General features: G+C 47.7%; 1 protein-coding gene across 2 annotated transcripts in view; it reads right to left on the bottom strand.

The window, feature by feature from the left end:
* Positions 1 to 14,496, bottom strand: part of LOC126534413 (AB hydrolase superfamily protein YfhM-like) — a 40,807-nt gene extending 26,311 nt beyond the window's left edge. Inside the window, exons 1-2 of one of the 2 annotated variants that reach the window (XM_072289059.1) lie at positions 13,887 to 14,496; positions 2,900 to 3,152 (exon numbers count right to left, since the gene is read on the bottom strand). In XM_072289059.1, coding sequence (XP_072145160.1) covers positions 2,900 to 3,142 — 243 coding nt within the window. In that variant the 5' untranslated portion in view covers positions 3,143 to 3,152; positions 13,887 to 14,496. Of the gene's footprint in view, positions 1 to 2,899; positions 3,156 to 13,886 lie in introns of both variants that reach the window. The other variant, XM_050181695.3, reaches the window with a different exon arrangement.
* Positions 14,497 to 25,115: the final 10,619 nt, after the last annotated feature.

Here is a 25,115-nt window from a genome sequence, read left to right on the forward strand (position 1 = left end):
GTAGTATACGGCATCATTCTTCCAGCTCGCTTCAGTTTTCACTAAATTTGCCTTAGTTCTATTGATCAGATGCGAAGACGGGGCTCGGAACCGTCTCATGTACAGGAATTATTAGACATTGGCCCTTCACCTGTCGAACTTCACCGCAGAGCACCAACGTAACTCAGTGGACACCATGTTAACGAAATTACATTTCAGAAGGCCACCCGAATTTCAGCAACATTCAGCGGCGTCGAGAGGGTAGGCATTAACATGCTTATTTACGGTGCTTATTCCTCACGTCCTTGCTGCTGCGTTATAGCAGTGTTTTGGTCGGGATTAAAACACTCATATAACGCAGCAGGAAAATTACTATTAAGTGTCACAAAAACACATGTTACTAGTAGGGCACACTCTCTCGATATTGCTAACTGAAAGTTGTTCAAATTCGGGCCACCTTTTAAAATGCTGCCTATTAATTAACGCCGGTGCATTGGGGTGAAGTTCGGCATATGGCCGCAGGGGCAGCGCCCAAAATTCCTATGTAGTGCCGTCAGCCGTCAAACCGCGTTGCAGCCCGCTCGAGATGTTGGTGTTACCGTCACAGGTCTCAGAGGCCGCTCAGGCCCAGAAGCTCTGAATGCTGCACAATGATTGACTACTACCGGCAGGTCACGCCGCATGTATCTTCCTATGGGGATGCGCTGGTGGTTAAATTTTGGCGTAGGATGGAATCGGAACATCCGTAAAAAAAGTATTTTCATGCCCATGAGATTAAGCAACATAAAAAAAGAAAAGTTCTGGATGATACAGTGCCACTCAAAGGAAGTACCACTAGAAAAGAGCAGTATCTGGTCAGGCGACGACTACTACAGCATCACGAGATGATCGATCAGAGCGACCGGGCCGGTCGTTTATCACGGACTCTTAATTTGGCTCGAGGAAGGGACAAACAGTGATTCCTTTTCTGGCCGACTACTTCTGCCAAGGTAACAATGCGACGGCAAATTTGACTGCTATGATGGCTGAGTGAAGTACTCTTTAACACTTATCATTTTGAGAAATAAGGAGAGCGGTAGCAAAGCGGTATAACCAGAAGTGTACGCGTTAAGGTCTGGTTGGTCCATGACTTGAGCAGAAACATTGCAAGGGAACAAGACGTAAGAAAGGGACAGACACAGCGTCGTTGTCCAACGTTTTCGTACGTCCTGTCCCTTTGCGCTGTTTCTGTTCAAGTCATGGTATAGGGCCATCGACAATATAAATACCCATCAAATGCAGGTAACACAGTCTGCTAGTAAAAATCTGGCTAGCTTGGCTTCTTCTGGTGTACATGCAAAATACAGTCACAAGTAGATAAATTAACACCTAAATCTATTGACGCATGCATTTTGTGGAACATTTTGGGGAATTGACTATTTCCTGTTGCCGTTGTATTGCCATATGGTTTTACTAATGTGCTGCAGATGTCTCAAATGTGCCGCATATTTTGTATGATCAAGGCCGCTCAGTGAAAAAGTATTGCTGGGTTCTTGGCCGGACATATCAACGAAGTGAGCCATCAAAGCTGTCTTAGAATTTCTGCTTAGCATATGGTCTAATTTAGGGCTTTGAACGGGCCCTTCGGATATGAACCTGTATATAACGGCATCCCATTTTCTATCCTCATTATCACTCATCGTGCCCGTCTTATTGTCCACTTTTCATTCCCTCTGAGCAGAGCAGAGAGATAGAGGAAAGGGGAAAGGCAGGGAGGTTGACCAGAGGGGAAGATGCGGTTTGCTACCCTACGCCGGGGAAAGAGGGGAGGTAAAGTGATAACAAAGTAGAGATAAAGAAAGAAAGGAGCACAGACATACAATCACAGTTGGTCACTGTCGCCGCACACGGTCACCGCACAGCTAGTTAGAGGACTATTACCTCAGGCTGACCTCCCTGCGCTTTCTCAATGAATTCTCATCTCTTTGTTATATTTAATGTACTCGTTTGTTTGTTTCCGGCCTATAACAATGCCCATGGCGGTGCTGTAGAAATGTGTGTAAATAATTCAATGAAACTTTGCTTCGTGATAACAATGGAAACAATGCCACGAAGGACAACATGCAACATCACCCACGTGGAAGGTTCGCTTCGCAGCGTTATCCCTGCATCCTACGAAGGCGAATCAGAAATTGTTTGCCCCTACTTTTCGCTAAATTATGGCTGCAAATGCGAAGTAGACATATCCATTCCCACTGGTGGACCTTTCTTGACCGGCCCGGCCTTATCTGCTGATAGCTCCGTGGCACGGAGCTGCTGTCAGTTGTTGAAGATGGCGGTTGTGCATCACACCTCCACGGCGTACAAGCAACGAAGTGTGATGCATCTTCTGTGGAGCAAGGGACGAACGCCCATCGAAATATACAGGGAAATGCAGTCAACGTATGGGCAAAGGTGTCGCGCTTTGAGAAGTGTGAAGGAGTGGTGTTGCGAGTTCGCTAAGTGTCATGAAGACTTGCATCACGATGCTCGGAGAGGCCGCGTGCGTCGCTGACTTACGACAGGGGCATTTCAAATTTACGGTTGCGATGGGACAAATGTCTGAACCGATGGAGGGATGAGGTACGTATATTGGTAATTACATGTATGTACCTTATTGTGGCTAACAACAAAATAGGGGCAAATACTTTCTGATTCAGCCTCGTACTATAGGTCTACCATGATTTTTTGTTTGCTTTTGTTTTTGTGCCCGCCACTTCGTCAGCCTGGTGAATCGCCAACTTTTCCCGCATCGTGATGGCACATGGCCGATTCGACCGGCGCCCTTCCGCGAGCAGTTACAGACGTTGAGTATAGAGCGTTTGCCACATTCACAGGTGCAAGCCGCGAGCGGACAGAGTGGTATACGCTCTCTGTGGCTCGGTTACGTGAACTCACGTACATCCAAAGTGACGAACTCGTGAGTTCCCAGGGCCGGGTCCCTGAGGCACTCCGGTTCCTCCGTCCTCTCCCTGACCTCGAGCACCGAGCGGCCCTTGAGACAGACAGCTGCCGCAACGCCCAGACACATCCACAGCAGCTCACACGCCCCGAAGACCAGGTACAGCGCCGCGCTCACGGCGGGCCGCAGGGCGTAGAAAGCGCTCGTCGCCAGGAACCAAGTCCTCAGCAAGCGCCACAGCATGACTCTGCTGCTGCTGTCCGAACGGTATCGATCGTTCGCCGTCATCATCACTAAGTATACATTTTTTTACCTTTAAAGGCTCCAGATGCGGCATTACACGAGGGCGGATAAATTGCAAAAATGTTTCATAATATTAGAAGCAAAAGGCGATAAAGGCAAAATGTTGAAAATGCAACGATAGAGTTACAGAGCCGAACACAGAAAACGATATACAACATGACATAATAACATATGAATGTCGTACATTAACACTTGTAGTAAGTAGCAACTAGCTCCATAAGCTCTTCGGGTTTCCTTTCTCTTACAATCTTATATGGGAGTTTATTCCAGTCGTCAGTGGCAGTAGGTAACAGTGACTCATTAACGGCTACTGCTTTGTCGAATACACGCTGAACACGTAAAGAGATAAGCAGCGTTCGCGAAATGCGTGCTGGAGGAATTACGCAAGCCAGAGAAGTTGTAATATAAGTTACGAAACAGACGTACACGGGCTAATCGGCGGTGGTGAGCGAATGGGAGAAGGTCCGGGGATGATTTATTTGCACTGACACTTTGTTTGCCGTCGTACTGAGGCAATGAAGCGCACTGCGGCATTTTGAACGGCCTCGATCGAGTTAACCATTTTTGGTGCGGGTTACAGATCGCCGAAGCGTATTTTAATGTTGTGCGAATGAACGTAACGTACGCTAATTCTTGAACAGATGCAGCTCAAAGGCGTATGCATCAATAGCTGCAGCTAGCAGTTAATATGTTTATTTTAATATCGATCATTCTTTCTTTTTTTTTTTTGATGTTACCCAAAATGAGCTATCGACCGTATTCGTTACCACAGAGTCTTGACTTATATTCGTGAACAAAGGTAGTTGTACCCCCAAACTAATGGAATTCCTTCGTCCCGCCTGCCGTAAACTCAGTCTAGAGATAATCCACACCGGCTTTAAGAAATTCTGCACATTTAGCGAACTCGACGGGGCTGAAGACAACATAGTGCGGGGTGCCGAAGACGCCGGCGAAGCATTCCACGAGGATGATTTCCCTGATAGTTCCGACCAGGATGCAGCTTGCGGCATCTACTGGCGATGTTAAGTAGCTGAGCTTACGGTAACTAAAGGTTTGTCATGCTAAGAGCTTTTCGTTTTTCTAAGATGTGGGTAGACCTATGTTACAATCATTTGTTTTTTATTCATCAGCAAGTTCAATACATTGTTACGGTGTAGTGACGGTGAAAAACACAGTTGCAAGAACTGAAAACCACTATTTTCTTTATTGGGCGAATCTGCGCACAGAAAACAGGCTACACTCAAAGCACAACGATAGCGGCGAGGGCAGTCGGCGATTGTCGAAAATCTGATCAGCAGATCAAGCTCGTCGGTGTTTATACTGTTACGTGGTAGTGACTGTGACGAACACGGTCACTACAACTCGTCGAAGGTTTCACCGTAATCTATGGTACCCGCGGGCCTTCCAGAAAGTACTATGCAATTCGCGTCGCGCATGCAGTCAGATTGCACACAGTTCGGTGACAGCAGAGAACTGATAGGACTATCGATGACATTCGAGAAACTTCCGATACATGCAGGTGCATCCTGCGCCGACCGAGTACGTTTAACATTTCTTAGCCAATGAAAAGCGGTTATAGGAGAAAGATACACGAGTACACGTGTCAATATAAAGGTCGACCTAAATTCGAATCTTTATTTTTCTATTTCTCGGCGAGTTCAATATATAGGGGTCGGTATTTATTCGTGTTTGACCTATATACGAGTAAATACGGTAATAACAAAGTGCCCCCCCCCCCCCCTTATACGTCTCTAGCTACTCATGTCCAGCGACAAACGGAGCTAATTTCATCACTCGGTATTTTTCTGTACAGTGCTTATTTGCTCTTTTACAACGACGCTATCAAGGCTAGGATCCGGGGATTTCTACGTGGCGTAGCGTCGACAGAAAACTATCATGTGTGGCTCATACTCCTAAATGCAAGGACTCATACCCCCGAAAGCAGAGGCTAGAGAGAGTAAACTCTATACAAAAGAGCACATGAGCGTAGGTAGCTCTGCAGTGGGTAGTCCAGGAGTCCAACGGCCTTGGCTGCCCTTCTCGCTAGGTTGACCAGGTTGAGCTGGTCCGTCGAGTCTGAGCTGGACAGCGCTGCCTCACATTGCCGTGTGGTGGGGTCTGTTACGGGTATGAGCTGTGGTGTGCTTGCGCAAGCCCATACCATGTGGTAAAGGGTTGCGCATTGATCGCAGTGCGGGCATTTATAGGAATACAGCGCAGGGTGCATGGCGTGGTAGAGACTCAAGTGAGGATACGTGGTTCTTTGGAGTTTTCGCCATATTACGGCTTCCTCTCGCGTCAGAGCATTATGAGGCGGCGGTAGTGCTCTTCATGAAAGGCGATAGTGCTTTAGGATGTGCGTGCATGTTAATGGTGTGGGCTCAGGGTGGAACTGCTGGTCGTGACCCACTCGCGGCTCCCGGTGTGCATGCACTCGGGCGTAGGCGTGTGCCTGCAGAATTCCACGTGAGGACGCATGCCCTGGAGTCCACACGCCTTGTATGTATGGCGGGAGCTGGTGCGCCCCAATCAGAATGCGATGTGCGGCCCTGGAAATCTTGGCCCTGGAAAAATTTCTGCATGCCGTCTGAGAGTCCGTCAGAACTACGACGCACTTCCTTGTGCGGTCTCGTCGTGATGGCTAACACTACAGCTAGTTCCTCTGCCTCCGCAGCGCTCGCTCTGGAAACCGACGACGCATTTATTTGAGTCCCTGCAAGCACTCAGCAAAGTGAAGCGAACAGTACATACATTCTTTGTAGTCGTGTATACAACATACACGACGGCATACATTTCAATAAATCACATGTTCAAAACAAGCATCCGGATCACCTAATTGATTATAAGACGCTCCTGCGCCTATAAGCAATGCGAAACACGTAGCGCTCCCCGCATGGGCTTCCCGGTAAAGATTACTGTTACGCAAGTTTCCGCGACGATGGCAGCTTGACTGTAGCATACGAAGCAGGGAGTGACGTAACTACACTTTCGCACATAAAAGAAGAACCCGCCTAGCAACTGCTTTGTGTTGTGACAGTTCTATGGTATGTGAAGGCCACGTATAGTGAGGACTCCTGAAGAGCAGCGTACGTAGAGGCGTGACGAATTTCTCTTCTCTCTGGTCCGCTCTTTGTAGGTGCACGAAGTAGCGCCGGAAGCCAAGTCGCCGGCCATCGAAACATTTTAGACTAATAATTAGGTAAAGTACATGTGAGTGTCGCCACGTGAATAATTTCAACCTACCTCGCAATAGGTACTCTTTCTAGTTTTTTGCAGCTTCGCTGCCCAACTACGTTCACAGCGTGGATTGAAGACTGTTACGCTTCGCCTCCAACGTGCGGTAAGCCGGCGCGGATGCAACGGACGCCGGGGCTTCGTTCAAAGCGGCGGACATTTTGGCCAGTTCAGCGCTGCCGCAACGCCTCCTGCCAAGCGCGTCCAGGCATGTTTCAATGCCACGTGTCTTCGTGTGTGCGTGTGTTTGTGTGCATGTTGGTGCCCACGCTTGTCAAAGCGCGGCAGCCGGGGAGAGGAGCTCCCTAACGGTGAAGCGAGGAGGTCTGACAGGCGCCGGCCCGGCGGATACGTCACTTCTTGTCACAACGTGTCCGTGCGCCGCCGTCACGTGCGCCTCATCCGAGCCGTTCCTTCTTGCCCTCGACTCCTAGAGTATAAAAGCAGCTGCCCCCGGACGCCAAGAGAGAAGCTTCGATTTATTCAGTCGAGTAACGTGGTCTCCCGTTTCTCCACTTCGGTCGACCTGACCGGCCGCTATTTTGTGATGCTAGAATAAACAAGTTGCTCTGTTAGCAGTCGACTCATCGTTTGCCAGGACCTTCGGATGCTTCCAGCTGTGCCCCAGGCCACCAGGCCAACGCTACCCTTGGGGCTTGCGACCCATTTGCAACGTCTTTCTTTTTTCTTTGTTGCCTTGTAACCGATTTCGTTGCTCTTATAGATTTGTTGCATAATACCGAGAACCCTATGCTCGCATCTCGGCTTTAAATTGGGGAAGCGGAAGAACACATTACGACCACTCGAGTGCGCCTTCAAACGCATTGCGGGAAAATCAGCAGCTACAGGTTGGGTGGCATGCGCCCCTTGCTGCTGAAGAAGCGTGGCAAACGGACGCGGTAAGTAATGCAGAGCGTGCTTTATGCACTACTGCTAAGTGTATCTATATTGCAAACCTGGAGGGTCTCCAAGATCAGGCATGCTGAAGAACGGCGCTGACGAAGGCAGTCCTGAGAGTTATGTGCCAATAACAGGTGCATCGTCTCTATGGAGGTCACCTTCTCGGGGTTCGGATCCAGCGCTGCGTTGAAGTGGCGAATGTCCTAGGTTACTTGCAGAATGGTTGTAGTGCTGGCCGATGTCTAGAGGACAGCATGTTTATTGTGTTTCATATAATAGAGATTGCTAGACTTGAGGGCAGATAAATAGCAATGGCCTTTCCAGACACCGCTCAGGCATACGACTCCAGAGAGCACTTAATGCTATGGACGATACTGCAGGAACGGGCAATACCTGACATCTTGCTCCACATACTTGAGGCAGTCTATGGAGACAACCCTGCAGTATACAACTGGGAAGGTGGAATCACTCCGCTAATAGGGGTCCAGAGGCGTCCGAGATAGGGATATCCAGTGTCTGCAATGCTCTTTGTGCTATTCATTTCTGGCATAGGCGGCTGACAGAATGTAGCCGAGGCTTTGATCTTTCATACATGTTGGGAGGGAACAACTACAGACGCATTCTGCCCGCTTTGCTATACGCAGATGATATTGTGGCACTGGCAGGTATAGTGTCTCTGACCTCCAAGCAATATTGGATGTGTGATCGCTTTATTGCGAAGGAATCAGGCGCAATGCGTTTTGGCACAGATAAGGAGAACCACGAAAGTCCACTGTTCCGGCCACGAGAGGGCCCTATTGAATGAGTTGACAGTTACAAGCACCTTGGTAGCGGCCGCCATTACGTACCGTTTTAGGTACGAAGAATGGCTCCGGGCCAAGGCTGTCACCCGTAGGGCTTTTCTGGGACGCCAGGCTTTTAACGTGTTTCAGAGACCATACTTGCTCTCTAGAAGGCCGTGGCGGTGACCTGCCTCTCATCGTCGACGAGACAAGCGCTTGAAAACAGGCAGTGTGAAGTTGGCCGTGCAACTTTGGGCGCACGCAAGTGCACCCCTAACGAAGTTGTGCAAGGCGACCGCGCTTGATGCTCCTTTGAGGCCCGAGAGGCAGGATTAGTTATAAAGCAAATCGGATAGCAGAATGTTCTAATTTTGTAACAAATACCAGACCTGACAACCTCAAATTGTAAGAAACTATTACCGTGGAAGCCAAGAACTACTGATAATTTGTGAAAGATACTGAACGTTTTACATTGCTCAAGACGCACACACACAAAAAGTGACCTGACTTCACGCTGCAAGGTCGCTTCTGTATATTCCCATAAAAAATTAATCGCAACACAGAAAAATGGATATGTTCGTGACGTCTGCATGTAATCGCATGTATGCATACATACATGCACTTGCATGCAATTACTATACACATAATATGCACGTAATTGCTGCCAACATTTCACCTGCCATATTAGTGGTGGTGCTGCCGCCGGTAGGTCAGAATAATCGAGTGATCCAATAAGTAATGTTCGCAAAAATCACTCGACGACTATATATTTGCAGTTTGTTGAGGTCACTTCTGTCCTAAATAAGACGCAAATGAAAGAAATGTAGAATTAATGGCATTAATACGACAAATGTAAACAATATATAGAAACTGGGTAGTTTACGATAAAACTGTAAACGTTCGCAGGTATGAAATACAGAAACAAATCACGCCATAACAGAACACGATTTGGCCACACTAATTTCGAAATGAAAGAGTCAACAGTTGCTTGAAGAATTTGATCGTCAGTTAGACTGTTCTAGTCGTTAACAACTCTCAGAAACGAGTACTTGAAGACATTAAAAAGGGAGTTGCTGTTAAGTAATGCCTTGGCCTGGTGGTATATCCGGATGATAAACAGGTTAGTTTTGATGTGTCATTGGTTTAATGCTCAATAATTAGCAGGTAAAAGAAATTAATACGGGAACAGCTATTTGTCTGGGACGGGGTACATAAGTTATCTTAGGCCAAAAGAGCTGTTGAAGAGCGTCCAAGACTTTTATATCTATATATTTGTATTTTCTCTATGTTGGAAATATCAGTTGTGGCAAAATTAACCCAAAATATAAAAGCTTAGTGCACTGGCGGTAAGAGAACCAAAAGTTTTATAGATGAGTGACCAAACACCGGGGGTCGATGCCGGCGTATAATCGCTATATCGCGCTCACCTCTCGCCGTCTCAACGACTACATCCTCAACGCAGATCGAAAAATTCTGACAAGAAAATTTTCCACGGCGTTTTCTGCGTTAGCATTTCATGACTAAACACTCTGACCGGTAAGCTTTCCATAGCACTGAAGAAATATGGGTGCCATGAAAATTGGTTGTCAGTCCCTTTAAAGCCCCTCAATGGTGAGGTTTTTAAGGTGTTGTTGTTGCTGCTGTTGTTGTTGTCGTTTTGCCGCGTTTTATTTTTTTTTTCCTTTAGGTGATCTTCGCTTTTCTTTAATATTCCTTTTTCTCATTCGGCCTGGGTATATTACTCGCCTGTTACGAAGGGTACGGCCCCAAGTTCAGTTCAGTTCAAATTTACCTTACGGTTAGAAGGGCTGTCATACTTGAAGTTGCTGCCACTTCGAAGAAGAGGTGAAAACGCACGCGAGACGCGGACTTTCAGGGCGTAGACTCTGTGGCGGACGACAGTTTCTCGCTATGTTTTGGCTTAAAGGGCCCCTCACCAGGCCCGATAGAAAATTTCGGTTATAAGCTGGAGGTTGTTAGGTGTCCTTTGGGGAGCGTTCTGCCGCCAAATTTTTTCAAATCGGCTCATTAATAGCCGAGATATAAATATTTCAGTGCCGCGAACTCATGATTTCAGCAGGCGGACTGCACTGCCAAGCAAGACGCTCTCTTCACTCGCCCCGCCTGCCCCGCCTAGCCTACGCAAGCGAAATTCCTTCCCTGCGTTCTCCCATACCGGACCTCGAGGATCGCGTGACGCATACGTCACAAGCCCCTCCTTCACCTTTTTTTTTTTTTGCTCCTCGTTTTTTTTTTCGCGGCCCTGCGCATTTTTGCCGACGGCATCGTGCGCGAGCTGTTGTCTCGTTCGCGCAGCGCACGATTTTGCGCGCTGTGCACAAAGAAACATGACCAGCGGTATAATTCAGTGCTACAAGAATAGTGAGGCAGAACAAGCGGATCGCAGAGCGTGATCACGCGCTGGAACATGGTAGAAAATGGCATAGTTTCGGTACCTGCGCACGTGACCGCACGACCGTGGGAACAAGCAGACGAAGCGGAAGTACATCTCTCTTGCTTCGGTGCGAAGTAAAACCAAAAACACCCACACATTCCGTTTGCGTGTTTTATTATTTCCCTAAACTTCAACTCGTCAATTCAAGCAACAGATCGCAAATATAACAGATGTTGTCTTGAATGATTCTCGAAGTCACGTGTCACCACGAGCGACGTCACACTGCGGACGCAATTACGTAGGCGCAGGGGCACGATTACGTCACCGTTCGGCTTGAAGCGCGGAGGCCGCGAGTGAAGAGGGAAACGGTGTTCGAATTGAAATTTCGGACCTTCCCGTGGTGCGTAGCGATATAATACTTTGCAGACAAGATTCTTATCGCGCAATGGATGCGCTGCGCTTGTCATTCCAAAATGGCCAAACCTGGTGAGGAGCCCACTAAAGCGGCTCAGCTCGCAAAACACGGTGCGAGTTGAGCCTTGCCGACTCCTTGCCGTCTAATATGCCGTAGGGTTAAGTGTGCTCACGCGCAGTCCTGGGTCGATGCGGTATTACCGCACTTACCTTACGGTAACTTGGCACTGCTAAAACTAGTAGAGAGTTTTAGCAGTGCCGTATTACGGTACGGTAAGTGCGGTATATGGTACGGTATTACCGTTCCGCACTAACATACCGCGATGACCGAAGACGTTTTAGCTGTGTGTGCCGCTCGATGCGTACGGTACGGATGATAGCGGCTAACATTGGGGCTTTGCAGAATGCAATAATTATGCGCTGAGCGCGAAATATTCATTTTGACAAATACTTTTAGAAAGCTTTAGCTTGTCCATATGCGCATTATTTTTTACAAAAGCGCCCGGCTGCGGCAAACTTATACGCCAGTCACATGGCCGGTAGCGACATCTTGTGACACTTCGTCCTGCAACACGTGAAACCTTTTGTTACATAGGTGTTCTTATCTAATCAATACATAAAAAAGGGCTTGTTTCTTATAAATTGCACTGCTGCTGACACTTTACACCAGCAGATAACTAGAATATAGTTAGTTACTGCAATAACGTCTCTGCGTCCTTTCTAAGTAAACTCTGCATCACTAGATGGCGCCACCTACCTGTTTTTTTTTTATGCCGCTGTTTACTTGTCACTTCGTCGCTCCGCAGAAGGTGATTTAAAGTAACCTCTTGCCTTGGTATTATCATGCTAAAAAAAGCACGCGAGTCGTGGACTCTGTGGCCGACATCAGCTTTTCACTGTTTTGGCTTGGTGCAGCTCGCCTCGCGACCCACGGTGCCAGCCGAGCCTTACCGACTCCTTACCGTCTAGTATGCCGTACGGAAAGTCATTCCGTACGGTAAAGTTCGCGCATGCGCAGTCCTCGACTGGTACGGTATTACGCACTTACCGTACCGTATACCGTACTTTCCGTAGCACCGCTAAATAAAGAGTTTTAGCAGTACCGTATTACGGTACGGTAAGTGCGGTATACGGTACGGTATTACCGTTCCGTACTAATTTACCGCGATGACCGAAGACGTTTTAGCTACGTGTGCCGCTCGATACGTACGGTAATGTGATAGTGATGATAGCGGCTAACATTGTGGCTTTGCAGAATGCAATAAGTATGCGCTGAGCGCGAAATATTCATTTTGACGAATACTTTTAGACAGCTTTAGCTTGTCCATACGCGCATTATTTTTTACAGAAGTGCCCGGCTACGGCAAACTTAGACGCCAGTCACAAGGCCGGTAGCAACATCTTGTGACACTTGCTCTGCAACACGTGAAACCTTTTGTCACATGGGTGTTCTTATCTAATCAATACATAAAAAGGGTATGTTTCTTGTAAATTGCCCCGCTGCTGACACTTTACACCAGCAGATAAGTAGAATATAGTTGGTTACTGCAACAAAAACTCTGCGTCCCCTCTAAGTAAACTCTGCATCACTAGATGGCGCAACCTACCTGGTTATTTTTTTTATGCGACTGTTTACTTTTTGTCACTTCGTCGCTCCGCAGAAGGTGATTTAAGTAACCTCTTGCCTTGGTAGTATCACGGTAAAAAAAGCATGCGAGACGTGGACTCTGTGGCCGTCATCAGCTTCTCACTGTTTTGGCTTGGTGCATCTCGGCTCGCGACACACGGTGCCAGCCGAGCCTTACCGACTCCTTACCGTCTAGTGTGCCGTACAGAAAGTCATTCCGTACGGTTAAGTTGGCGCATGCGCAGTCCTCGACCGGTACGGTATTACGCACTTACCGTACCGTATACCGTACTTTCCGTAGCACCGCTAAATGTCCCCACTAGGGACATTAGGGACTTATAGCGGTGCTACGGAAAGTACTGTATACGGTACGGTAAGTGCGTAATACCGTGCCGGTCGAGGACTGCGCATGCGCGAACATTACCGTACGGAATGGCTTTCCGTACGGCATACTAGACGGCAAGGCTTGGCTGGCTGGCACCGTGTGTCGCGAGCCGAGCTGCACCAAGCCAAAACAGTCAGAAGCTAATGTCGGCCACAGAGTCCACGTCTCGCGTGCTTTTTTTACCATGATACTACCAAGGCAAGAGGTTACTTAAATCACCTTCTGCGGAGCGACGAAGTGACAAAAAGTAAACAGTCGCATAAAAAAAATAACCAGGTAGGTTGCGCCATCTAGTGATGCAGAGTTTACTTAGAAAGGACGCAGAGACGTTATTGCAGTAACTAACTATATTCTAGTTATCTGCTGGTGTAAAGTGTCAGCAGCAGTGCAATTTATAAGAAACAAGCCCTTTTTTATGTATTGATTAGATAAGAACACCTATGTAACAAAAGGTTTCACGTGTTGCAGGACGAAGTGTCACAAGATGTCGCTACCGGCCATGTGACTGGCGTATAAGTTTGCCGCAGCCGGGCGCTTTTGTAAAAAATAATGCGCATATGGACAAGCTAAAGCTTTCTAAAAGTATTTGTCAAAATGAATATTTCGCGCTCAGCGCCTAATTATTGCATTCTGCAAAGCCCCAATGTTAGCCGCTATCATCATTATCACATTACCGTACGCATCGAGCGGCACACGCAGCTAAAACGTCTTCGCTCATCGCGGTATGTCAGCACGGAACGATAATACCGTACCGTATACCGCACTTACAGTATCGTAACACGGCACTGCTAAAACTCTCTACTGTCTACTCTCTACTGTACCGTATTGTGCCCTATTTGATAAATATTCAAAACGAATCTTTCTGCATATCTGCAGTTCTAATACCTCTGCTCGGCAGTTACAGGAAATTGCTTTCTTTTTTTTTTTTTTCGCGCTAGTTAACTCACCTTCACGTGCCGTTCGCGAAGACTTTTACTTGAACCTTACTTTGCCGTTGCGTGACTTTGACCACTAACGTGCAGCGTACATCCTCCCAAGGAATGGGGCTTGATAGATGGTCCTCTGCAACACAGGTTAATCACAGCGTGAGCCCCCAGCGGTACAGGTCAGTAGGCCGCGCAAGTTGTTGGCTGCTTCCCTACCACACTCCTTTTCTTTATATATAAGAATGGGCTGCTACACGTAACACTTCGCACAATGCCTGTTCCAGGGCCCGCTGCCGGTGCTTATGCGGGCCCGACACAGCCGTTCGACTCGGCTAACGGGGACGTTCCACTTGTGCAGTGCCCGCGCAGATGTTCTCAAATATGGCACGCGCCGCGGATGCGGACGAGTCTGCGCGTTGCACGATGCCCAAAAACTGCGGGTTAATTCGTTGCTTGGAACGTGCGTAGCAGCTGTGTGCCGCCGAGTTCAAAACACCGTGACCGCATAAGCTTTCTTTTTTTTCCGCCGCTTCCCGTATTTTTTGCCGCTCGGAATAATTTGCACTTGATTTTGCTGCAGTGAACGACCTGTCTTCCACCGCATACATCGCACAGAGCTCGAAAATTACTGACATTATCATCTTTAACGCATATGGGCTAAAGCTTCAGGTTTTATTTATTGCTTACCTGCAGACTGCCCGTGGAGACGTGCTTTCAGAACGGCCTGGTCGGCCAAAATCCGTGGGCTCTAATTCTCCGTAATGCGGCACACCGAGTTTAGGCTTAGTCTATTCGAGCATCTTGTATACTTATTAGGCCGAGTTCAACGGCACAGTCGCCGTGGGTGACGACACCAACACGTTCTCCTTCTCCCCCGCTGTCTCTGCGCCACGGACTCGAGGATCAGCGGGGAGGGAAGCTGCAGAGGGATCGCAAATAAATATCTTGAGGAAGTCACTTGGTCGGTCGAGTAACTGAAAGAACCGCAACCATGTTGCTGTACTGATGTACCGCAACCAATCAAATATAGCGTAACACTGAAATTGTGACATACAGTGAAGCCAATGTTTTGTTGCAAAGTTTAATTGTAGTGTCGTGACCTTCTTCAATTTTTTTTTTTTTCTGCGCACCAGGTGAATCAGCGTAAATGCGAACCTCCGTAACGTTTGGTAACGTGCCGACGGATTCGATGACGTCGAATAGGGCTTATCCTTTTTTCTTAGAGTAAAAAACGAATCGCAGAGAATGCTTCGTTCCTGTATGTTTTGGGCGTAAGAGGGATATATACCGTTCCTCTTCGTGGAATAACCGCCGCATACATGTACAACCTTTACGAATATCAACCGTAAAGCAGAAAGGAAATCCTCCAGCCTGATGCTCGTAGATCCGCGACAGGGAAAACTGTACGTTTTAGCATTCGTACGGGGTATATATACAGTCATCGCAAAGTTCTAATCAACAGTTTTGTCAAGGACACGTTGATGTTGCGGGTTTGTTGTCTTGGCATCGAACGTTTCCTGGAGCTCACCTTTGAACCGAGCGTTTCGCGAGTTATAGACCGTGGGGCTCATCCGTACAGCTGAGGTGTTTCAAAGCTCGAAAGGGGCATCGGAAACAGCGGCTGCTGCGCTTCAACGCAGGTCAGTACTGGAAAATACGTGCACACACGCCCTCTATGTACAGGATGTGCGCGTGTATTTCGGCCAACGCAGTTTGGGGTGACAGCAGTGTGGATGGATCGTGCACTGCCGACACTTCAAACTACACTCTTGATGCTTTATCTCAAGGGCTTGAGCGATGCATCCGCGGCGACGCGGCCTCGTCACGATATGATCCATCCTGACTCCTGTAATGTCCAGCCGCGACACAATGAAATGAAGGTCGACATATTTCCTGTCAAGGGCATCCACCTCGACAATCTGTCAACCATCCAATCCTCACAACTATCCACCTATATGCGACACTTTAGTCTTCCCCTCGCAGCTGTGAACTACAAGTTTGAGGGCACGAGAAAAAAAGAAAGAGAGAAAGAACACAATAAAAAATGCTATTTAAGTAGGCATTGAAAGCGAAATTTTTTTTTTCATATTTAATGATGCGCATTCACGTAAGACATGCAAAGATGCATTGCAATATTGATGCTATACTGTTAAAATTATTATTATTATTATTAATTATTAATAATGAGAGTTAAATTATTAATGAGAAGCGATGCGCATGCACTTGCTAAAAAGTTTCCTCCTGTGAGCAGCAAAGTAGACATTTCAGCCGAAGCTTAGCGGATATGCATAGGCGCTGCTGAAGTAGAGGTCGTAGGTTCGATTTACTGCCAGGCACGCACTGTTAAGAACGTCCCGATGACGTGCAAGTTTTGCCTGCCAGTTGCGCCAACGGGCGTCATCTTTTCCTGGGGCGCCGCCGCAAACCTCTAGCCACGGCGTCACCTCGTCGCCATTGTAAATAAACGGCCTCGTCGTGATTGCGATTGAATGAGTTCGACGAAGCAGGCTTTGTGCCGCAACACGACACCGCCAACCGGGTCGGCCGCGAGCGGGAGAGTTGCCGCGGGAACGTCGTCGGGGGACCCTTCCCACGCGCCTACCAAGACGCAGGACAATGGCTACCCGGGGGCGCTACCCGGGTCAGCTCCGAGTTCTACGAAGCCCCTTTGACGTCGGCTCCGGACCGTGCACCTGTGTGTGAGTGTGTGTGTGTGTGTGTGTGTGTGTGTGTGTGTGTGTGTGTGTGTGTGTGTGTGTGTGTGTGTGTGTGTGCGTGTGCGTGCGTGTGCGCGTGCGTGTGCGCGTGCGTGTGCGCGTGCGTGTGTTTGTGTAAGCCGCCCCGGGTGAGGCGACGTGTTTACAATGACTGGACGAACGTTTCCGTCCCCTTGGAATCAAGGGGGGACCGAGTGTTTATAAACCGCTGTTGTGCGGATGCTCGACACACTTTCTTAAGCAGTCATGTTGGACTGAGACACTCTCTCAAGCAGTCGTCTTAGACTGACGTACTTTCTCTCGAAGTCATGCTAGACTGATGAACTGCATGTAAATACTGTAAATAAACCTTCAGTCCTCGTTCTCGATGAGAAGCCGTCCTTCCCTTTATCAACGTCCTCAGCGTGGATAAGTTGGACGACAGCATGGCCAGCTACCTTCTAATTCATGCCGGACTCCAATCTTGACAACGGGTTACGAGCGATAGGATTGAGCCCCCAATCCTGACAGCACCTACGTAAATAGTGAAGGAACTACGAGCGATATTCGCGTTACAGGGTACTGGACGTATCTAGACCAAGCCCTGGTCCCCAAGGCGCAGATGTGCCTATATTCGCGGCGCGACGTGCTTCCCATCCTGTCATTTTCATGTTGGCCGCGAGATAGAGATACAGGTGACAGCACCGTCGCCGCGTTAGGATATGTGGTTGGCGGCACGCATTGAAAGGTACACGGCGGGGCTTCACAGTGGGCGATTTGGGTCTATTGCACGGAATTCATAATACGTTGCCCTCAAGTACCACAGTTATGCACAAAGCACGTAGAATGTTTCTGTTGTACGTGACTGAAGCGCAAACTGTCATTCAAAGGAGGACTGCCATCTCAGCAACACCATCCTGTGTTTCCTCTCTTTCTTGGTGCTTCTTGTTTGTTCGGCTTGAGTTCTGCCTACTAAAGAAGCTGCATCGCTGTGAATGCCAATGTGTTAGCATTCTCGCCATCTTACTGCACACAGTGTTACTGTTATCGTAGTAACAGTAACAACGTAGCATTTGCGCACAAAGCTGTCTTTATTCGGCTATGTGCACAACCACCAAAATTATTATGTTGCTTTGCTTATTTAGGCAAATAATGCCTGCTACCCCTTCAATCTAATAACAGCACTAAAGGGCGGATTATAATAGCTGCCGGCGGCTCAGCGTTATGATATTTTGCGTCTAGCGATTGTCACATCACATATTTTTCTTGTGTGATACCATATTTCCACCTTCCTTTTGTTGCACAGAATCAAAATACCCAAAGTGTCTCAATTCACTTGCGAGGCAAAATGATAGTGGGACCAGCATGATATTGTGGAATGCGGCGCGATGAGGTAGCCGCCGTAGCCACGGCCTATTTAAGCCCGGCCAGCCATGATGCAGCCACATCTCGGGAGCGGCCGACACCGCGGCCGCTCACGTTGGCCGCGCTAGCGTGATGATGATGATGATGAAGCCTCAGTCAATGGCACAAACCCACTATGGGGGATAGGCCACGAATCGGGTGGTAATATGATTGAATGAATAAAAGAATTGGGTTAATAAATAACTAACACAAAAAGCAAAATAAATATATAATCCAAGGTGAAAAATAAACTGTGAATACATGAGTAAAACTAGTGATCAATACTATAGTAAGCCTTGCGTTGATAGGAATACTAAAAAAAAACATATACTTAAACTTGAGTGAGCTAAATTTTTGAATAATAATACTAGAAGGATTTAAACTGTGCATTTGTGCTTTTACTTCTTGAATTTCCCAGACTGCAGTAGAAGTAAATCAATTGTGGAAACTAAGAACTATTAACAAGGCATTCTTCTTGTGCCACATAGAAAATTATAAATGGCTAGGCAAACGTTCCTGTGGCTGTATCCCAATGATGTTGCTCCAAGAGAGAGAATAGCAGTGCTGTTTAAAGGCAATCCCATATTTTGAAGTGGGATTTCTAGACCTAGTTTTCGATGAGCAAAAAATCGCCGACAGGATAATAGAAAAGGATCTATAGATTCCGGTTCATTGCAGAGGTAGCATGCCCGCTACTTCTCATCGATGGACCTCAAAAGTGGCTATTGGCAAATCGAGGTTGACGAGAGAGACAGAGAAAACACTGCTTTCGTAACACCTGATGGGCTTTACGAATTCAGTTTATGTTCAGCTCCAGCAACTTTTCAGTGACTCGTGGATGTGGTTCTGTCAGGCCTGAAGTGGCAGACATGCCTAGTATACCTCGACGACATCATAGTTTTTTCGGAAACGTTCGAGGAACACCTGAGACGGCTGCTGGCAATTTCCGGTCTGCCGGCTTAACACTGAAAGCAGAAAAGTGTCACTTTGGTTTCGACGAACTCCAGTTCTTAGGTCATGTTGCAAGTCTCAAGGCATCCGCCCTGACCCCGACAAGATCACGGCCGTCGCAAAGTTTCCAACGCCAACAAATAAGAAGGCAGTGAGGCGTTTCCTAGGTCTCTGCTCGTATTACCGAAGATTTATAGTCAGTTTTCCACATATAGCTTCACCGATAACACGCCTTACAGGAGAAGACGTTGCCTTTGTATGGGGCGAAGAAGAACAAGCAGCGTTTAAGGATCTCCGACAGCGGCTACAAACACCTCCTGTACTGGCTCCCTTTGACGAGGGCGCTCCTACCATGATTCATACGGACACTAGCAACGTAGGTCTAGGTGCTGTGCTCGTGCAGTGGTGAGAGAGTCATTGCATACGCAAGCAGGACGCTCTCACGTGCCGAGTCTAATTACTCAACCAAAGTAATGCCTTGCGGTCGTATGGGCAGTTATGAAGTTTCGCCCATATCTCTATGGCCGTTCCTTCAGTGTTGTCAGCGATCATCACTCACTTTGCTGGCTGACGAACTTGAAGGATGTCTGCCTGGTCGACTAGCGCGTTGGAGCCTAAGGCTTCAAGAATTCGATATGACAGTGGTGTACAAGTCCGGATGAAAGCACTCCGACGCCGACTGCCTTTCAAGGCCACCGATTGAGCAGGAAGTCACAGAATATGACGAAAACATGGCTTTTATAGGTGTTCTAGACACGGCCACGATTGCTCATCAGAAGCGGGAATACAGCGAACTGATTCCACTTATTGAATTTTTAGGAGGCCGGATTACAAGCGCACCCAAAACATTTGCAAGGAGCTTGCCATAATTCTGCTTTCGTAATGTTCTTAACAAGAAGAACTTCACTGCAAGCAGAAGCAGCCGCCTACTTGTCGTCCCAACGTGCCTCCATCATGAGGTCTTGCAAGCCTGCCATGATGAACCGACATCTGGCCACCTTGGCTACACGCGCACACTGGCCCGAATCAAAGAGAAATATTACTGGCCAAGGATTGCCACCTTTGTGAAACGTTACGTGCGCACATACCTAGATTGTCAGCGACGCAAACCACCATATATGAAACCAGCTGGGCTACTGCAACCAGTCCAAGTGTCCACGACCCCACTTGCCCAAATCGGTATGGACTTTCTCGGACCATTCCCGACTGCCAATACTGGCAATAAGTGGGTAATAGTTGCCGCCGATTACCTGACATGCTAGGCAGAAACCAAGGCCCTTTCAAGTGGCACCGAAGTAGAAGCAGCGCGATTCTTTATTGAAAACGTGGTTCTAAGGCACGGTGCGCTAGCGGTGATAATAACGGACAGAGGGACTGCATTTACGGCTACACTTCTAAAGACAGTGCTTAGCCTCAGCGGCACGGCTCAACGAAAGACCACAGCCTATCACCCACAAATGAACGGCCTAACAGAACGCTTGAACAATACTATCGCCGACAAGCTGAGTATGCAGGTAGACGTGGAGCACAAAAATTGGGATGACATTCTACCGTACACAAGATTCGCTTACAACACTTCTCAACAGGAACAATGTGAAAGACACCATTTATCCTTCTTCATGGCCGTGAAGTGACGACAATGCTGGATGCGATGTTGCCACATGACTGCAGTGATATAAGCACGGATGCTGAAGCTTTCGCTCAACGTGCTGAAGAAGCGAGACAACTCGACCGCGTCAGAATCACCCGACAACAGGACTACGACGTTCGACGCTAGTCTATGGCGCCGCTACATCACATATCAGCCAGGTGGTAAAGTGTGGGTTTAGAGTCCCATCCGTCGGCGAGGGCTTTCAGAAAAGCTACTCAGGCGGTACTTTGGTCCGTACAAGGTTTTATGGCGCCTCAGCGACCTGAACTATGAGGTCGTCCCTGACAGTCCTGCTTCCTCCAAGACGAAGCAACGTATACCAGAAGTTGTGCACATTGTGCGGATGAAGCCCTATTGTTCGGAAGGAAGTGCCCACATCTCGTCTGACACATCTTCCTGCCGCTAGGTGAGCATCGGGACGATGCTCTGTCTGGAGGGAGGCAAATGCCGCATCCAGTACGCGGCACGTATAGAAGGACGAAGATATCGCGCATTGCGGAAGAGAAGTGGTCCCTGCGCGATCGTTTTTCAGTTGGCCTGCAATTGAAGTGTTCTACACTTTCTTTATCAGTTCCTGCTGCTTGTGAATCGTGACAATATATCAATGTTCAAGGAGGTGAAAATAAATGAAAAATATGATTGGGAAGCACCCTTGGGTCTGCGAAAGTTATGTGGGGTCATGTGATATCCTTCGCCACCTAGTCTGAGGTTCGCTACGTGGGTACCACCACATAGCTTTTTCGATTGCCGCTCGTTTGACATCGATGCCGGTATGTTTGCAAATTAACCATGCGCTTCCGAAACTTACGTGACATTACGTGACTCTTTTTCACCTTGTCTGAAGTATACGACGTGCGTATCGTCGCACAGCTTCTTCAAAGCCGGTTGGTTTGATATTCATGTCGGTATTGTTGGCAAAGACCCATGAACCTGGCGAAAATTACGTAATGTCACGTGACACCCTTTTTCTCGTGGTTTCACGCGCGTACCATCGCAGACCTTGTTCAAAGCCCGATCGTTTGATATCCATGTAAGTATGGTTGGGAATCACGCATGGGCTAGTGAAAGATATGTGAGGTTACGTGCACCTTTTCCCACGTGATTTGACGTTAACTACATGTACACCATCGCATAACTTTTGATTTTCCCGATCGTCTGATATCCATGTTGGCATGGTTGGTAATAACCCGTGGTCTGGCTAAAGTTACGTGATGTCACGTGACTCTTTTCCACGTGGTCTGAAGTACGTGGAGTGCGTACCATCGCAGACCTGGTTCGAAGCCAGATTTTTTTCATATCCATGTCAGTATGTTTGGGAATCACGCATGGGCTAGCGAAAGATATGCGAGGTCACGTGACACCCTTTCCCACGTGATTTGACGTTAACTATGTGTGCACCATTGCATAGCTTTTGATTTTCCCGTTCGTTTGATATCCATGTCGGCATGGTTGGTAATTATCTATGGTCTGGCTAAAGTTACGAGCTGTCATGTGATTCTTTTCCACGTGGTCTGAAGTACATGAACTGCGTACTATCGCAGGCCTTGTTCGAAGCCCGATCGTTTGATATCCATGGAAGTATGGTTGGCAATCATGCATGGGCTAGCGAAAGATACCTGAGGTCACGGGACACCCTTTCCCACGTGATTTGACGTACGTTAACTATGTGTACACCATCGCATAGCTTTTGATTTTCCCGTTCGTTTGACAACCATATCTCACTGTCTTTGTGAATCACGTGTGGGCTTCCGAAAAGTACGCAAGGTCACGTGACACTTTACCATGTGGTTTAGCGCCCCCTTTGCGGGTACTATCACAGAGCTCCTACGAAGCCCGATCGTTTGGTATCCATGTCAGTATGGTTCAGAATCGGGAATATGCTGGCAATCTTGCGTGAGATCTCGTAACACCCTCTTCCACGTGATCTCAGATGCATTACGTGGTTATAATCACATAGATTGCTCGAAGCTCGTTTACTTGATATCCATGTCAACGGGCCTTGTTGAAAACAAAATGATGATAGGTCACGTGACGCTCTTTCCAACTTCTTATCAGCTTTAGCGATCAACATTTTGTTGCTGGATGCCGCTTTGTTTCAATGCATGTCAGCAAAGCTATCAAATCAGCTAGTTTTGCATGACCTATTCATGGCAGTAATATAGTGTCCATAACAGTGCAATATTTCGATGCTGTATCGCACGGGAAAAGCACTTTTGTAGTCACATGACAATGCTCTTCAAGAAAGCTCTTCAGTTATGTTTGGTGGGTGGAAAATTATAACATTTCGTCATTGTTTTGAACTTCTGTAACACCTCTGCAAATGCATCTTTGGATTAAATTCACTGGCATTAGGATTAAAATATATGGCGTGTAGAATAAATTATTTGTTGCTGGGATTAAATTGACTGGTGCTTCGACCAAAATAGCTGGCGCTTGGAATAATTTGAGGGTTAAAAACTGTAGTACTATTTTAGAGAGCACAGCAATTCGGAAAGATAAATTTAAAACGAAAGGTAATGTTAACGAGACAGAAAATCGTGTTGGCATGAGCGGTTGCAATAATAACTACACATCTAATACAAAAGAGTAAGAGTGGTAATTTGGGCACAAGTACAGATGAACAGATACCAGGGTATACGAATAACTTGCTATCCGAATATCCGGTTACTGATAACCATATTACCAACCGCATAACCGATCACTCCAGTTATATGGTTTTCAAATTCGAATAACCGGTAAATCGAATAACTGGATAACCGGTTTTTCCGCAAAACCATTTTGATATTGCTGCACTACTCTGTATGGAGCGGCAGGCGAGGACACCGAGGCACCTAAGCAGCCGCCAGATAAGAACGCCCCTCCCCCATCGTCTGACCCCTGTCTCGTGCGCCACGGGAGAGGGTACGCATCCGGGCCGCGTTCCTCGGTCGCGTATGCGCGATCGAACCGAGTTCTCCGGCTTACCCTCACAAGCTTTCACTCATACGGAACCTCACGGCTACGGTGACGGCAGAAATGTGCCCGGAGTGTCCATATAATTGCTATAGCGATAAAACCACAACCCTGTTCACGTACTACAAACGTCAACATGCAACATAATATTCCATAACATAGCAACAGATCTGCAAATGCACTGCAACGTGGACACTATCAAAGGTGCAAAAATAAATACAACAGTGCATAAGCACTACGAAAGCAACCTGAACACCGAACGCAGATTCAAGCTGCGTTTACAGCATAACCACAACCTCAAGACCCAGTATGCAAGTAAATGTTTTGTACGAATTCCCTCAACGCATCCAAGTAGGCTTACAGCTACGGACATAGTGAACACAGCACTTCCCACAAGACAAGACTCGTGAAGCAACAAGGAGAGTTTGTGAGCATCGCAAACATCGCCTCACTTTTCACACGCAGTTCCGATGTTTAACACGCAGTACGTTCATAACTGTCAATTTGGCTATCAGAACGCACGAAATTGAATCTAGGAGGCTCCCTCGAAGTGACATTCTGCATACGTCACCCAGCAGCAGGCAGGCAGCGTCACGGTGGCCAGCACACTGCGACAGCGAGGGGCCAAGTGACACAATGTGCCAGCGGCCCACCAGTGGGTGATGTATGCAGACCGTTGCTTCGCGGGCCATGGCGATATAGCCTCCCAGTTCCGGTTTCACACTCTCTGATAGACGAATTTTGTCATGCCACAGTTCCACAGGTAGTCACATTTATTTCCAGATCCAGAAGTTGATATAGCTTATATGAACAGCTCGTTTCAAATTGCCAATTATGGTGAGCCTGCTGATATTGAAAGTTTGAAAGTTAATCATAGACTTTTTATTAGCGACTAATTACCTCATATCATGCATTAGGTATTTCATGGTCCCTACCAGTCATGGCATGTCTCCAAAGGAACCGCCCTTTTATTTCAAAATGGCTATTATTAAATATATTACTAAAAGTCTTCGCACACGGTTTGAAAGCTACCAGCTGGCCAATCCAGTGATTCTATTTATTTGCAGTGTAAGGAGGTTTATTGGACGAGTCCAACAAACAGGCGGTAGCTCTGAACAGTAGGTCGGGAGAACAAGATGGTGGTGTTCGAGCACCGATCTCGTGGCCTCCGCTCTTGATGATGATCGGGATGTCATTATCTTCCTTTCTTCATTACAATTGCCCCCGTCGAGAAAGGTGGAGCCATCCTGACGACCTAACAAGTGGGGACAAGAGGGTCGAACGGCTTGAGACGGTCTACGTGAACAACATCACGTCCACGTCGACGACGGTCGCCGTGCAGCGTAAGAAGTTCAATGACGTAGTTTACGCGCGAAGTACGCTCGACGACGCGGTAGGGACCATGATAATTTGGGAGTAGTTTGGACGACAAGCCAGGGGCGCAGGGTGGTACAAGCAGCCACACAAGTGCTTCAGGAGCGAATGTTGCGGCAGGAGAGTGGTCATCACTGCCAGCATTTTTCTGGCGTTGTTGGTCGGCTGTAGTAAAGCGATTGGCTAGTTGTCGGCAATCTTCAGCGTAACGGGCGGCTTCCG

This window comes from Dermacentor andersoni, chromosome 7 (genome assembly GCF_023375885.2).
Source record: "Dermacentor andersoni chromosome 7, qqDerAnde1_hic_scaffold, whole genome shotgun sequence".
NCBI lineage: Eukaryota > Metazoa > Arthropoda > Arachnida > Ixodida > Ixodidae > Dermacentor > Dermacentor andersoni.